Raw genomic sequence first — 15,334 nt, forward strand, 5'->3', positions numbered from 1 at the left:
TTGACTTGAATCAGAGTCATTTTGTAAACTGGTATGACATTACCAATCTGGAAATCAAGCAGATTTTTTGTAGTTTCAGTTTGGATACGTCTTCAAATAAATGATGTTACCAACAAGTTATAAAGTATAATGGATGATCATAACTGTTGTAAAATGACACAAATATTTGAATGTAGCGGGGGTTGACTTCATTCATCATTAGTTTAGCAAAAAAAAAAATGAATATTTGAGGTCATTGTGGTTTAATTATTATTAACAATTAATGGTGTTGTTGAAGTTTTCAGGTATCAGGTAAATATCACAGAACATAAAAACAGCCCTAAGCATAATGTGTTTCATATCAAACTGCATCATTTCTTATAGAAAACACGTTTTGTTTTTGTTTTTAAAATGCGTTTCTCAAATGTATAAAAAAGTAGGCTGGCACTGTTTTTGGTGATGCTGACTTCATATCCGCCCGCAGCCTGTCGTGCTTCCTGCCTTTGCGAGGGAGGGGACGGTGCTGACGGCTGGGAGGACGAAAGGAAAGACAAGAAAGCATTTAGGAAGATAAAGATAGGAGTGGGGGGAACGGCCCAGGGTTTCCACCGTCCGTCGGGAAATAAACACCACACTTTTTTCTGTAGCTGCTGGATTTGTCACCGAAATCGGCTCTGAAAAATGTCTGCCAGTCGTCAGCTTAGCGAGAGCAGGGCCATCCCGACCAAGACGGTGTTGATCAACGACACAACGCAGCTACCTCATGATTATTGCACCACCCCCGGAGGCACTTTATTCTCTACCACTCCCGGAGGTGAGAGCATGCCTCCCCTTGTCTGCTTCATCGTTATTTCCCTTTGCAGAAAATGGAGGACGGCTTGGCTTTGTGTGCTTGTGTGAGGCTCTTTAACTGTTTCATGTCTCTGTGGCCTGAAGGCTGCCTTGTCATCCCGATCAAAACAAAAACAAAGCTTAGCCCCGCCCCCCGCGAGCTCTAGCTGCTGTCTGATTGGCTGTTTGGCAGCGCAGAGATTCAGTTAAATGTATTTTTATTATATATTTATTAAAAAAATTAACAGCCAACCCTTGTCAAATAGAGGTGAAAGCAAATGCCGGGCTTCAGCTGTGTGTGTGTGTGTGTGTGTGTGTGTGTGTGTGTGTGTGTGTGTCATTGTTGGTGTAAATGTAGCCAGATTGCACTATGTGATTCATTTCAGTCCCTCCAAAGTAACTATAATACATCTGGCAATGATACAGCACACATGCATGACTGTGATTTATTATCTCAACATGTTACTGGCACGCCTTTTATCTATACACAAACTGTAGAGGGTGTTGAGCTCATTTAACTATTAACAGCACCTTCAAATTGTTCCCTTTTCTTTAGTGTAAAGGAGTAAACATACATCCTGACAGTGTTCACGTGAATGGACTATCCATTTACAAATAGATGCAACTACAGGTGCCTGGTATCTCAGCTGGTAGGACGTGTGTGTCCCATGTATGAAGGATCAGTCCTTGCTGCAGAGGCCCAGGGTTTGATTCTGATCTGTGGGCCTTCGCTGCTTGTCTTCCCCCTCACTCAGTCCATGATTTCCTGTCACTCTTCAGCTGTATCTGTCAAATAAAAGCTTGAAAAGCCTCAAAAACAGATCACTGTCGATGTACAATGGCATAGATGTTGTGGAACTGAACCACAATACAGTATTTTACTCATTTCTTTGTGGACAAATTAGGAATAGCAGTGCATCTTGTTGAATTTCTTTCAATTAACACTTTGCAAAGACATCCATTGGGTCGGATTGGATCCTTTGGGACCAGTTCTGGCCCACGGGCCAAATGTTTGACACACCGGGTATAGAGTTTGTCTGTCAAGGGATTTGGGGTTTTGAATTAATTTGCCTAGAAAATGAAAAATGTCCATCACAGTTTCTTGAAGTCCAAGGCGACTTGTTCAAATGTCTTGTTTTGCCCTAACCGTCCAAAAGACATTCACTTTACAGTGATACGAAGCAGCAAGTCTTTATATAAGTGTAGCTGGACCCCAAGAATTTGGACTTTTGGTTGAAAGGTTATGATTAAATAATCAGCAAACTAGAGCTGAACCAGAGTGCTGTCATGGTAGAAAGGCAATCAAGATTGAGGTAAACTACATTTATTCAGAAAGCAAACAAAATGTACGAGATAGACAAAGTCAGTCAAAGTCAGCCCAGTGTTGTAACATCCTGGAAGATCTATTGGCAGAAATTAATGAGATATTCATGAGTATGTTTTCATGAAAGCCCTGCATCCACCACAGAGCAGGTTGTTAGTGGAAGATGTCAAATGTTTTACTAAAGACTACACAACACATTCGATAACACCCACATTTCCTCAGATAGAGTAACTGAACCGTGATATGTGTCCTGTTGCAGGAACCCGGATCATCTATGACCGTAAGTTCCTACTGGACCGGCGCAATTCCCCCATTGCCCAGACTCCTCCAGCTCACCTGCCTGTCATCCCTGGAGTGACCAGCCAAAATGTCCTGAGAGAGAACCAGAAGAATGAAGCCAACAACCACATCAACAACCATGATGGCAAGCCCACAAACGGTAAGAATATGGCTTAGATGAACTCATGTAACAGGAAGTTTTATTTGTATAGTCACTAAACAAACACACCCTGCTGTGATGTGTAATTATATTATGTAATAACATAATTTAACCAGTTCTAGGCATGTCTCAACACATTTTCTGTCTTTTCTTTGTGCTTTCAAGGTGACGATGCTCAGTTTGAAATGGACATCTAACATACTGGAACCACACCAGCAAAAGCAAATGACCTGGCATCACACGTGCCAGTGGCTTGGCTTGTAGAAACCAATGTTGTGAGCCCTCATGGCAGCCATCTTCTTTAGCTCTCTGTCTCGCTGCTGGATGTAAATGTGTGTGAAACCATGGGGATTCAGTGTATCATACATACAGGTACAGTGTGGCCAATTCTGGAAACTAGGTTTATTTTGTATAGATTGCCATGTTTACCAGTCGCTGTACAAATCAACAACCGCACAGCGAGGGTGCAGGCCTAAATGTTATGTACCCAGACACATTGTCCAGTTAATAGATTGCAGTGCTCGTACGGCTTTCTGTGAGTCAGGATCTTTACCTTACCGAGCACACTCTACAACTGATCATATTTAAAGTCAATTGGGGGGGGGAGTGGTAATTATTAGTGCTGGCCTTAGAATCACTCAAAAGCTTTGATATTCATCACAGTCTTTGGTTTGAAGACCCTTTGTTAAGCATGTTATTTAAGTGATTTTTCTTTTCTTTTTTGGTACTACTTGAAAAACTCCACAATCTGTTATCGGTTGTTTGGTCTGTTTTAGTTTCCCATGGTGGTATGTTAAAGGGATGCTGTGTTCTTTATTTTTGCCATGCCATTCCAAGATTTTAGTTTCCATTACCAACACAAGCCTGTGTGCATTTCCAATTTTCAGGGGAAAACTTTTTTTTTTTTAATGAAACTTTAGGCCGTGATGTAATTGTTTTATAATAATTAAATGATTGTATTTCCCACTATTATGTAAAGCTAATTATAAATCCGGCAATTAAAAACAAGCTTTTCATTTAGAGCTAAATGTCACTATAGTATAACGATATGAAGCCACTCAATTCATCACTGTTGTGACCTTGCTATGAATCTGTTTGCACATTTCTCTCCTGCCAAGACAAGTTAAGACACTTTTTTCCTCCAGATCAGATTGTTACTTTAACTGGTTTGTTTGTTCTGGCAAGAGTTTTGTGTCCATAATTTGATAAAGAAAGGAGGTCATACGAACATCCGTCAGGCCCTGGACAACTGAGAACCTTCACAGTGTTTTTAAATATCCAGAAACATTTAGATTACGGTAAAAAACGGTTAATATCCCAGTTGTTAGATTTTGGGTAAACTACAAGAAGACTTTTGAAAAACTTGAAATAATCCAGATGTTTTATATGCATTTTATTTTTTAATACAGTTTCTTAGTATTGTGGGTATTTGTTTGGGTATAAGCACTGTCAAGCCTTCAGATTTGTTAAGTGTCAAGGAACCAGAAGACATTGTTTGCATCAGGCTTGATAGATGCTTTCCTTTTAATCTACAAATCTGTCCCTAGTGTCCTTAATCCGCTTGACATTACCTTATTCGTTTCATGTGTCATGTCTGCCCATGCCTTACGTCACATCAAATGCAGTAAGTAAAACTGGATTCCTTGTCATCAATTTGTACTTTCCAACAGATGTTTATTTTTTCACTGTAACATTGAACAGGTGACATTGTACTTAGCAGTTGAGCTAAACAAGAACTTTTTATGGGTTTTTTTCTACATAATTTCTTCCTCAAGCAGCTGTGAAGTTTGAAAGTGTGACGGCGTACATGTCATTTTGGGATCCTGAAGTTCAGATGGCGATGTGGTGAAAACAATATCACGTTCTCATTTGGTTCCAATAATATTTAGGTTGTTTTTGTTTTTTTTGTTACACCACGATCCGTCCTCTCTGCTAATTACACTTGGTCCAAGTAGCAGCTCTGAACTTGGCAAATGAATCAACATGAAATTCCTGATTTTTTAATTCAAAATTCATGCATATTATGAGTTTGTTTCTCTGTGTGACTGGAACCACTGAATGGCTGAAATGATGTCTATCAAAGATTTTATTTTTTTCTTTTTGGCTTTGTAATTCATTCTGCCCGTGTTTGGTGACGAACACATCGAGGGGTTTTTGCTGGAACCCAATTTTCATTGCACATTTTACAAAACTCTTTATATTATGGCATCATATTCCAGATTGCAGATTTATTTCAAATCGATTTGGTTTGACAATGAGGGCTTAACATTGTGTGTCGAAAGAGATTTGAAACAAACATACTGTAACTTTCTGTTCTGATTTTAAATAACTTTATTTTAAATGAAACTCCAATGCCAGTGGACACTGTTGCTGCAAGATCAATAAAGTTCCGTAACAAAGAAAACAATGGCTCTTCTTCTTGATGTGTTTCAATAATTTAATTTCTCCTGTTTGTTTTTACCATAATGTCTCAGTAACACTGATTCATGCTGTGCCAGAGTGCAGCCCTCTTCCACTTCTGAAATGTCAAGCCACAGTAGTCATTAAACCAAAAATAAAACTTCTTTGTAAGCATTCTGTGTTATTGTATCTACCAATTTTCTTACGTGTGGGACTCAGCTTGTTTTCAAACAGATAACTATTAATAGGAAATGAAGAAGAAGAAAGGGAATCCATGAAAATGATGTTAGGTGTTTTGGTGGGTATACATGACCCATTGTCCCCTACAGTAGGAATAACACATTTCATATTGCTCTAAACAATCTCTTCTTTCTATTTACACAATATGGCAGAATTGGTATATAACTATGTTTTCATTTAAGTATATTCACCTGAAAATAAGAATTTATTTTGTTACCTCAGAATGAGCCTTTTATATAGAGAGAGGTCTGTTGATCTTTTTCCATTTAATTCACCATGCTCAACTGCCATGTTTCTATTGTAGCCCAGATTTGACAAACTAAACACTGTGTTTGTTGCATTTTTCTCAAGCGGCAGCCTCCATGGCTGTGAAATGAAGCCAGTGCCAAAAACAGCTGGCTACAGAATGAGTCAACCTCACAGCAGAAATAAACGTTTACAGACCTACAGTTGTCATGAATGGGGAAATATGCTATAGAGACCAAAACTGTTTTTTGTACCAGGTTGTAAACATGTTTATTTCTGCTGTGAATATAATATATATATAACATGGGTGCTTATGAAGATTGGCAGTTCTGTAGCCAGCCTCAAGTGACCGTTTAAAGAACTACAGTTTTGAGGCATCTGTCACAGCCACAGAGGTTGCCGCTTGATCTGGTCATGTGTTTGTCCAATACACATTTATTTTGTTAATCATAACTGCAGTCTGCTTCTTATAGATAGATAGATACTTTATTTATCCCACCACGGGGAAATTTACTTGTGACAGCAGCAAGATAGAGAAACAAAAGTAGAAGAGGCCAAAACAAAAACACAATAAACAGACAGAGATTAAACGGACAGAAGTGTCTATAACTACACAATAACCACAAAAGAAAACAATCAACCTTCAATGTTTGGATTTTTTATTTTATTTTATTAATTAATGTTGTGGTTCTTGGCATGTTGCTGGACTGAGTAGCAAAATATTCAGATGTTGCATAACTGACGTCTAGTGGACTAAAGAGGCACAGCAGATGGTGTTTTACAGTGTCATTTTACAGCAGGCATGTCCAAAGTCTGGCCCGGGGGCCAATCACAGCCCACAGTCAGTTTCCGTGCGGCCTGAAGTGTCATTTTGATAATATATTATTTATAGGAATGCAGCATTTGAATGTGCTAAACATTAACCTCTAAAGGACATAACCGCTGGTTATGTACCTGTAGATGTGACACAAAGTATTTACTTTCGGAATGAGACAAGAGCAAGAGTGAGACGTTTTAAACTTAAATGTGCATTACTCACAAAAAGTCATGTTTTAAAATGAACGTGAGGTTAAGATTTGTATATCAACCATACAATTTATTCTGTGTTATCTGACTTCAGATGAAAGTAAAAGAAAGGCAGGACTGTTTTTTTTTTTGTTTTTGTTTTTTTTAGATTTGTTTACGCCTGTTTGGATTAGATTGGGTTACATTGCCATTTAAAAAATAAATATATATAAATTGTGACAATAAAAATATAATTGTTATAGAACAGTGCATTTGTATGTAACTTTTATTCTTATTTTTTTCATTTTTTAAATGTTATTTAAATAGAAAACTCACTTTAAAACTTAACCTAAACCTTTAAGCTGATTCAAAGGTTTAATTGAGCTTTTATTCTGAAGGCTAAGGAAAATATTTAGGTAGCTAAAAAAAGGTTTTAAGTGAGTTTTTTTATTTTAACGCATTAGAAATGTCATATCGTGTACTCGCTTACTGAAAACAAAAAATAATAATTTAAATTTTTGTTTTGTTTTGTTTTTTTAGATCAGGCAAGACAAGTCCGCACCCAGTCGATTTCTCTGCAGGCATTAATCCGGTCGCCTGCCGGTCCTTCCTCCTTTTCTACGTCCCCTGAGCGAGGCCGGCGTCAAGATGGTGAGTCTGTGGCGACAAATGCGAATAAAATCCGTCCAACATCGAGCCCATCCGGCCATCGACACACTATTCGTGCCCGTTAGGTTATCCTTTAGGTCTTCCTTACGGTTTAATGTCAGTATTGATGTGAAACGAGGAGATATTAGGGAGAATTTAGCGGGACTATCCTTAGCTGCCACACACACCGTGTTTACCTGACACAGGAAGGCTCGTGCAGCCTCCACTCTCTGTTACCAACACAATTCACCCCCCTGTATAAAGTATTTAACCTGTACGGGTGCTCCAATGTGTCCTGTGGCGTTTAAACATGAACTATGGCTCCAATATAACTCGGAAACGTGAAGCGCTAGCTCCCAGCAGCTAACTACACTGGTGACCATGGCATGGCCTCCGTGTTGGGAGACACTGACAACACCAACACGCAGCTGGTTGTTAGGAAAACGGGTTTTATTGAAGCCGTGGACGTGCTTTAGTTTCCAGGTGAGCTGCCTGTCTTTGCTGGTAGCGGCTGTGGAGGAGGTAGAAAGGGTGGTCTAGTAATCAGATGGTCGGTGGTTCGATCCCCGGCTCCTCCAGACACTGAACCTCAACTTTCTCCTTTTATAAGTCAGCTAAATGTAAAAGAAGCTGACTGATCACGCTGTGACACACCGTAGCTTCAGTTTTTAGTGTTTTCGTGTGATGCTCCACAGAGACACAAGAAGTCTTTCCTACCTGTGAGCATCAGTCTGCACAACTCCAACCTCAAAGTATCACACATTTCAAGTCAAGTCCAGTAGTTATTGAACTGGTTTGTGCAATATCATAAGTGAAATCTTCCACACATGCATGCTGCACTTTAACAATCAGTGTATTCTCCATACAGTCTCTCAAAAACTCAATTCTTTAAGGTTTTTATACTTTACATATTGCATAGTTCACTGTTACTTGGTTTTTATTTAACTGTTATTTATACATGTGTGTGTATATAGTGCTAAAATAGGATGTTGTATAGTGTTAAAGTTTTGTTTTCTCACTATCACTTACTGTTGTAACAAGCTGCTGTAACAAAAACAATTTCCCTGCAAGTATTTCTGATTTAAATACTAGTTATGTAATGATGTAAATGTTGTTTGGGACTCATTTTCTTACCTTTTTGTCTCCAGAACGACACAGTGACAGTCAGGACCCGCAAGTTCATGACGAACCGGCTGCTTCAGAGGAAGCAAATGGTAAGGTGGTCTCGAAACTCGCTGCAGGCGTTCGTTGTGTTCTCGTGAGCTGTCTTTTAAACTGACGTCTTCTCCCGTCTGTCCGCTCTCTTTAAGGTCGTCGATGTCCTGCATCCCGGCAAGGCCACAGTCCCCAAGACTGAAATCAGGGAGAAGCTTGCCAAGATGTACAAGACCACCCCTGACGTCGTGTTCGTGTTTGGCTTCAGGACTCAGTTCGGTGGCGGCAAGACAACAGGCTTTGCCATGGTCTACGACTCCCTAGACTACGCTAAGAAGAACGAACCCAAACACAGACTGGGCAGAGTGAGTTTTGTCTGCGCGAACTTTTATTGTAACAAAACTATCAGCTTTATCAAAATGTCTTGTTCTGGAGCTCAGATTTATGAGCAGAGCAGTTTTATGAGAAACTGGAACACGGTATCGGGTGTTGAATATACTCTTTGCCTTATACATCATGTTAAGTAGTTTGCAGAAAGCAGCTGAGAAGCACTTGACAGTTTGAGATGTTGGATGACTGGTACAATCAAAGTATGACGAGTAGGGTTATGTTACAAAATGCAAGTTAATAATCCACCATATTCATAGACACGGTTGCAGCAGTTTGATATTAATGTAGACATGCGCACTGGAAGTTATTTCTATTGATATCAAAGGCTAATCAGGACGTGTAGACCCTCTAATGGTTTTAAAGCATGTCATTTGGTGCTGAATATAATGTTTAAAAATGTAACACCTGTTCGTTTGTTTGTGCTCCTCAGCACGGTCTCTATGAGAAAAAGAAGACCTCAAGGAAACAGCGCAAGGAACGCAAGAACAGAATGAAGAAAGTACGAGGTACCAAGAAGGCCAGTGTGGGCGCTGCTGGCAAGAAGGTATTGTGACCGTCACTGACCACTTGGATGTGTTTGCAATATTAAAAGTATACCTGGGATTGTGTGCCATAGGCACATTTATTTATTTATTGTCTGTCCTCACCTAAGACGAGAGCAGAAAAGGGGAAGTGATCGTTTTAATGGACTGCTTCTGATTTTCATTGCACTTCTTTTCCTACCCTGCTAATCTGTTTTTCACAACTTTTACTATTTTTTAATTTACTTCTGTCATCTTTCCAATCATATCAAATGTTCCTCCGGATCTGTAGAAGGTAAATGTGGCTCATAAATAGACTAACTGCAGTGTGCAGATAATCCAGGAGTGATAGATACTAGCTAACTCCTCCCTTTACACCCTCACCTACCCATCAGAGAGCCAAAGCCTTGATGCTTTCACTCCAAGATGGACACGATGCATTCGATATAAAAGGATTTGGCAACACTGATTAATACTTACTGGTGATTTCTTCTTAGTACTAATGATTACCAGCTTGAACTGGAAACTAGTAGTGTGGTAGTCTTCGGTTTTGGAAGCCTAATGTCAGTGTGAGGACATACGACTGCTAATAATGGAAAGTTTAGTACGAATAAGTGAAATCTTGGAGTAGTTTTTGTAAAAGTGAAACCCAACATACTCCCCCAGCCTCTAGACACTAGCCTGAAGTCACCTAGAATAGATCGCTGTTACAAAACCCAGCTGGACTATGTTTAACACCAAACAGCCTCATCTTTAATAGCTACAACACAACTATCTAATACTGACATCGTCCAGCCACGTCCACCATGGTTTTCATTGGCCTGGTTGTAAATGTGGCACATGGCCTGTGGAGTACAGCGGCTACACATCATTCAGGGATCTTTTCTGTTCCATGTCTCTCTTTTTCAACATGTTAACATATTTTTGTTGCATCTTTTTTTTTTGTTCCTGATTTTGCTTCCCATGGATTTCTTTTGCAGAAATGAGGTGTCAGTGCACAGGTATAGATGCAGAAAAAGCATGGTGTGCCATTGTGTTGCACATCAAAAGCTGATAGAGCTGTGCCACATGCATGTCACGCCTTTTTACTTCGTCCTGCAGTCTTCCTTGTCAGTGCCTCCTTCCCTCCTCCCCTGTGTGTTGTTTCAAACTCCTCGCTAATAGGTCCTCTACCCCAGTCCTCTGTACCACTGTCTCTGCTAAAAACGGGCTTATCCATTAGGCTTTGTCTTACATCTAAACAGACACAACGCTTCAGATCTCTAGTTAATAGAAGCAGAACTTGGGTCTAGCATGTGAATCTTAGTTTTTGGTGTGTGCGGTTCAACTATCTGTCAGTGTGAGTTTCTCAGATTTGTTCTTAAGATGTCTTATTTGAGTCGTACAAATGTTTTTCAAAGCTTCAAACTACAACGTTGTTTGTCTTGTCTTAAAACACTTAACATCTGTTGCCTCAATTTGCATCTTCTCAAACTTTTCCTAATTGATGTGCTCTTATATTAATTCTGCTGTTCTGTCTTTACAGTGAGCCCGGACAGCCAGGGAGGGTCTCCGTGCTCAAGATGTTCTTGTATATTGTCATCAAATAAACTTTGGAAAAAAAAAAAAATCTGTTGCTGCAGTATTTTCATTTCAACGTTGTGTGTTTTGACTTCAGCAGACTCGTGACAGCAAAACAAGCCTGGGAGGTGTTGGGGCGTCTGTAAAAGCCTGAGCTCGTAGAAGATCGTTGGCACCCAGGATTCACTGCTCAATATGACTCGTTAATGATGCCTATTCACAGCCGTTACATGGCTTTAAGTATATTGCATTTCTGAGGAACCAAGAGTGATTTCTCGCACAAAGCGAGCAATTTGCTCTAAGTAATTTGGCCCACTAAAATGTTTGATGGTGACATCCAGTGGCATGGTAATGACATTACACCATCTTGTTTACAGTTTGATGTGTGGTTCAAACTGAGCTTTGAAAGTACAATTTTAATAACTTAATGTATTTATAAATATATTTTATATAATCCTTAGTCTAGACTCAAAATGGTCTCCATGGATCAGTCACATTTCATTAGTGTTCCAGTATCCTTTTGAAACATGCTCAAATATTTAACTGTAGTAACCCAAATGGCCACATGAGGACTCCCTTCGTTTGAAGAAAAGTAGTTGGATCCACTCACACTGTCACTGAAGTATTTACCTGTTGGATAACGAATTCATCCTAGAGGAAAAACTGGCGGTTAAATTGTTCTAAAACGAAGAAAGCCGTGTGTGTGTGGACTTATTCATAAACACCATTCGCAACAGAATAGATACACCTTTACAGCGTGACCTTTTTAGAAAGTATTTGCATAGAAATACCCCGAGAGTGTGTAAATGAAGTCATTAAAATGCTCGGGAATGGTCTGTCCTCAGGGTAACCCCACTCTCTCTCTCACACACACACACACAGCTCACGCTGAAGAGAAAAGCAGAAATGTTATGAAGTTATAGTATTGACTTAATGAATGATTGCATGCAACAAGAAGTATACAACATGTCATGCAGTGAAACGTTAACCATGACAACTTGCGACCTTCACTTTCTTGCACGTAACCGTAACACCCTCATCCAAAGTGCTGTGACTACTTTGTCTGACTTAATGCAACAACAGAATGTTTGGAAGTGCACTTAACTCACCACGTTACTCATAATACTGTTCACTCCTGCAATTTCACATATTTTTATGCCTCTACAGTTTTGAATATAGGGCAGACATTTTTCCAGAGTCCTCAGTGTCTACACCAGTCAGAAAAGGGGGGAAAACAGTAGCTTGGAGGCACTTCCATTGACACATTTTGAGTTGTGGGCTTTTCTTTCCCAGTAGAAAGGCCTATATATATACCCGACGTCCCCTGTGGGCTTTCCTTCAATCGATGCCAGCCGGCAAAGATTAAACACGGACAGTTTATCAAGATAATTTGAGCTCCCAACACAACAGAAACTGAGGTTACTGTATCAAGACCTCATTGATTAAGTGGACATGAACTGGTGTAAAGGTGAATATATTAAAGGAAAATCCATTTTCTTGCAGAGCGCAATGAACATCGAACACGTTGGTGCCCAAATAATTCTACTTTATGTTTTTTTCTTTAACAGAATCTTAAACCTGCTATGACCCAGAAAATATGCAGGCGGCTTCATTTATCTCAGCTAAAAGTGTGTGTTGGTGCCTACTGTAGAGGATGCGAGTGGGTGGGTGACTGTTGGATATAGGTGCGGAGAAGAAAAAGGTGCAGGGGACAGACAAGGAAAAGGCAGTGGGGTCTCTCATGGCTCTGCGTTGCTCTGCTGGTGGTGTGTGTGGTTGTGGGAGGTTTGACATAAGTGGAGCTTTCAACCCAGGGACTGGTAACAGATGGTGTTGGGAAATTAAGCTCCTCTCTCCACAGCCCTGTCAGTCCGTCCCGGGAGTCTCTGCCTCTCTGTCTTTGTCTCTCTACTTCTCTCCCTGCAGCGTCTTTTTTCAGTGTCTCTCACTCATTCATCTTGCTGCTGTTTCCTATCATCTGGCTTCTCCCTTTAGGTCCTTTGTTTCAGTTGTTGGGACGAGTGAAAACTGTTTCCCTCCGCACTCCTCCTGTGTTTTTGTCAAAAGCAGGAAAGGAGGATGACATCAGCAGGATAGTTAGCAGGCTAAGAAATAAAACTGAAAAGAAGACAAAAAGACGATGTGACGGACGATAAGCTAAAAGGTTGAGGATGGAGATGAGAGAAAAATGGTCAGACGGTGATGTATGACGTTGAGCCCGCAGAGCAAATGTGTGTTTGTCGGCAGGCTACACGGCAACTGCAGTCTCAGCATCAGGAGACAGTGCCAAGGGTCTCCAGGGACGTCCTCACACACCAAATAAAACCAGATAAAGGACTGTATCCACCTTTGAGGAATGAGTTTTGCAATGAGCATATTCCTCAGCCTGCTCGTACAACAAAAGGTGTTTTTGCAGTCAGTTTCATGATAGATGGTTATGAGGAACACGTGTTTACGCCCTCACAACAGGTGCAGTTTTAATGGCCTGTCTCTCTCCATGCAGAGAGTTGAGTTGTGGTATTGTAAGGAGAAAATGAGCAGAATTCCTGATGACTCACTGTCTGTTTTCGCCAGCACGTCCATGCGGATATCAATAGATGTCAGAGACTCTGCTCCTGCTGTTTCCCACGTCATAATATTGTGTACACCAGTTCATTAATCTGCAACAATGATATCATAAAGTGATATACCTTTCATTCATGTTTGGTCTTTTACCAAATATAGGCTTATAATCGCCGAGCTGTGTTTGTTTCGCAACCATCAGCTTCATAATTGAATGTTTTCAACGACACTGTGATCATTTCTGCAAAAGGGGGAAACTTGGTGCTGTAAAGTGTGGCCGGGCATTCGAGGATGCTATGCATCTTAATGAGGTATGTCTCTCTTGTTGGCCTCAGCAGGGGAATCATCACAGCTCATTTTGCAGTCCTGCAGTGTCCTATCAGCTTTGGCAGCCTGCACTAAGTTCACTCCATCTGCCAGTTGCTAGGTGCTGATATATAAAATGATCTGTGCCTTGGTAGCCCCTGAGCACCAGGGAAGTGATTTGCTTTTGAGGACAAACTGTGTTTCGTGAATCCTAATTATCCTCTTTGCATCACCAGTCTGACATGGTTTTGTCATTTATCCCTCTCTGGAAGCAGTAGAGGAGGGAGAAAACCCAGCAGAGACTGCAGCAAAACTACATTTGCCCAAACAGACAGAGCTCCCACCGATGTACTGTATAGTCACTGAAATGCAACAATAGTATTTTCCATCAATCCTTTTTCACAGGTTCAGGGAGAGGTTAAAAAAAAAGGATACCTGCTGTCTAATTCTGGCACTGTAACCGCTGTGCACATGTGAAAAATCACTTCTCAGTTTCAATCGTGAGGTGGATTGAAACCACTCTGTGGCCCCCTTTTTTTTCAGGCTGTGAACATGCTGTCTGAGGCTCTGAGGACATCAGACCAGTGTAAAAGCGTGTCAGCCCACCTGCCTCCCTACCACCCACCTGTGTAGTCAGGAATTCGGTTCATTTAAAAAAAAAAAATGTTGGTATGGAAGGGTAGTCTGTTAAGCAGGAAGAAGAGGAGAGCAGGGGAATAATGTGCATGGTTGCAGAAGATGGGAGAAAAAAAAAGGGTTTTGGCTGAAGGGGAGGTAAAGGAGAGAGGGAGAATCGGTAGGGTGCGGTAATGAGAAAGGGCAGCAGATGTGAGTGACAGTATGATGGAATGCTCTGTGTGATAGCCATGCTGTACTCTCTAGACTGGGAGGTGTGTGTGTGTGTGTGTGTGTGTGTGTGTAGTCAATGAGGAATCATGTGTACGCGTGCATGTGCGTCCTTGGGTTTTTGGGAAAGGATACTTGATAAAGGCTTATCATTTTCAGCATTTTCTAGGCAATTCATCATAGTATATACATCTGCTAATTAAATTGAATTATAGCAAAATGCTTTATAATCCAACACGTGATATCATCCAGATGTATTTATCATGCAGCTGCCCTGCTCTATTCTTGACATTTTAATATTGATATTACTGGTAATTGTGCTGATCGCCACCGATAAACACAAGAGCCAGGCTAGCTGTTTTTTTTAGTCTATTAAAATGATAAGTTGAGGTTTTACAGAAGTAAAACTCTGTAGTCTATGCTAAACTAAACTAATAGGCTTGTAGCTTTATATTTTGATTGATACAGAGTGTGAGCAGTATTGATCCTCTTATCTACCTCTCAGCACGCAAAAAAAAAAAACTAATTTTGAAAAATATTGAACTATTCCTTTAAATATCTTGGTCTTACTCTTCAAATGGCAATTATATTTTCTTGTATGACATTTATGTGAATCCAGTAGGGATGCAAAAGAAACATAATAGGAAAAACAAAGAGAAATTACATCCCCTAACGGTTTCTAACTTATCCTTATTCCAGGGACGTTAACTGCAAATGGACAAATTTATAGATTCAATTTATGAAGAAAATGCTCCCTCGAGCACAAGCTCGGTCCAGTTTTCTTCAATCAATGAAACAAATTTGTGTTTGGGACTTAACGTTGCATCATGCAGCTTCCAAAGTACCAATATGACTGAGGTACATGGTTTTCCAATAGCAGTC

At 40.3% G+C, this 15,334-nt stretch overlaps 2 protein-coding genes across 3 annotated transcripts; both read left to right on the forward strand.

Moving 5' to 3' along the window:
• The first annotated feature begins 450 nt into the window (after positions 1-450).
• On the forward strand, positions 451-4,977 carry eif4ebp2 (eukaryotic translation initiation factor 4E binding protein 2). The gene is made up of 3 exons (XM_010745399.3): positions 451-793; positions 2,394-2,573; positions 2,739-4,977. Exons 1-3 carry the CDS (start codon positions 661-663, stop codon positions 2,768-2,770), a joined length of 345 nt encoding a protein of 114 aa, XP_010743701.1. The 5' UTR covers positions 451-660; the 3' UTR covers positions 2,771-4,977.
• Positions 4,978-7,023: 2,046 nt separating this feature from the next.
• Positions 7,024-10,787, forward strand: rps24 (ribosomal protein S24). Of its 2 annotated transcripts, XM_019267941.2 has the most exons (6): positions 7,024-7,115; positions 8,261-8,326; positions 8,423-8,632; positions 9,088-9,201; positions 10,159-10,179; positions 10,704-10,760. In XM_019267941.2, the coding sequence occupies exons 1-5, from the start codon at positions 7,113-7,115 to the stop codon at positions 10,162-10,164; spliced, it is 399 nt and encodes a 132-aa protein (XP_019123486.1). In that variant the 5' UTR covers positions 7,024-7,112; the 3' UTR covers positions 10,165-10,179; positions 10,704-10,760. The 2 variants fall into 2 exon arrangements, with proteins under 2 accessions (XP_019123486.1, XP_010743727.1); XM_010745425.3 differs by lacking the exon at positions 10,159-10,179 and having other exon boundaries at positions 10,704-10,787.
• Positions 10,788-15,334: the final 4,547 nt, after the last annotated feature.

Source organism: Larimichthys crocea, chromosome III (assembly GCF_000972845.2).
Source record: "Larimichthys crocea isolate SSNF chromosome III, L_crocea_2.0, whole genome shotgun sequence".
NCBI lineage: Eukaryota > Metazoa > Chordata > Actinopteri > Sciaenidae > Larimichthys > Larimichthys crocea.

Coding starts and splice junctions, on each gene's coding strand:
- rps24 (XM_019267941.2), top strand. Junction 8,327..8,422: donor TGCTTCAGAGGAAGCAAATG/GTAAGGTGGTCT, acceptor GCTCTCTTTAAG/GTCGTCGATGTCCTGCATCC. Junction 8,633..9,087: donor CCAAACACAGACTGGGCAGA/GTGAGTTTTGTC, acceptor TGTGCTCCTCAG/CACGGTCTCTATGAGAAAAA.
- eif4ebp2 (XM_010745399.3), top strand. CDS start 661: ATGTCTGCCAGTCGTCAGCTTAGCGAGAGCAGGGCCATCCCGACCAAG. Junction 794..2,393: donor ATTCTCTACCACTCCCGGAG/GTGAGAGCATGC, acceptor GTCCTGTTGCAG/GAACCCGGATCATCTATGAC. Junction 2,574..2,738: donor TGATGGCAAGCCCACAAACG/GTAAGAATATGG, acceptor TGTGCTTTCAAG/GTGACGATGCTCAGTTTGAA.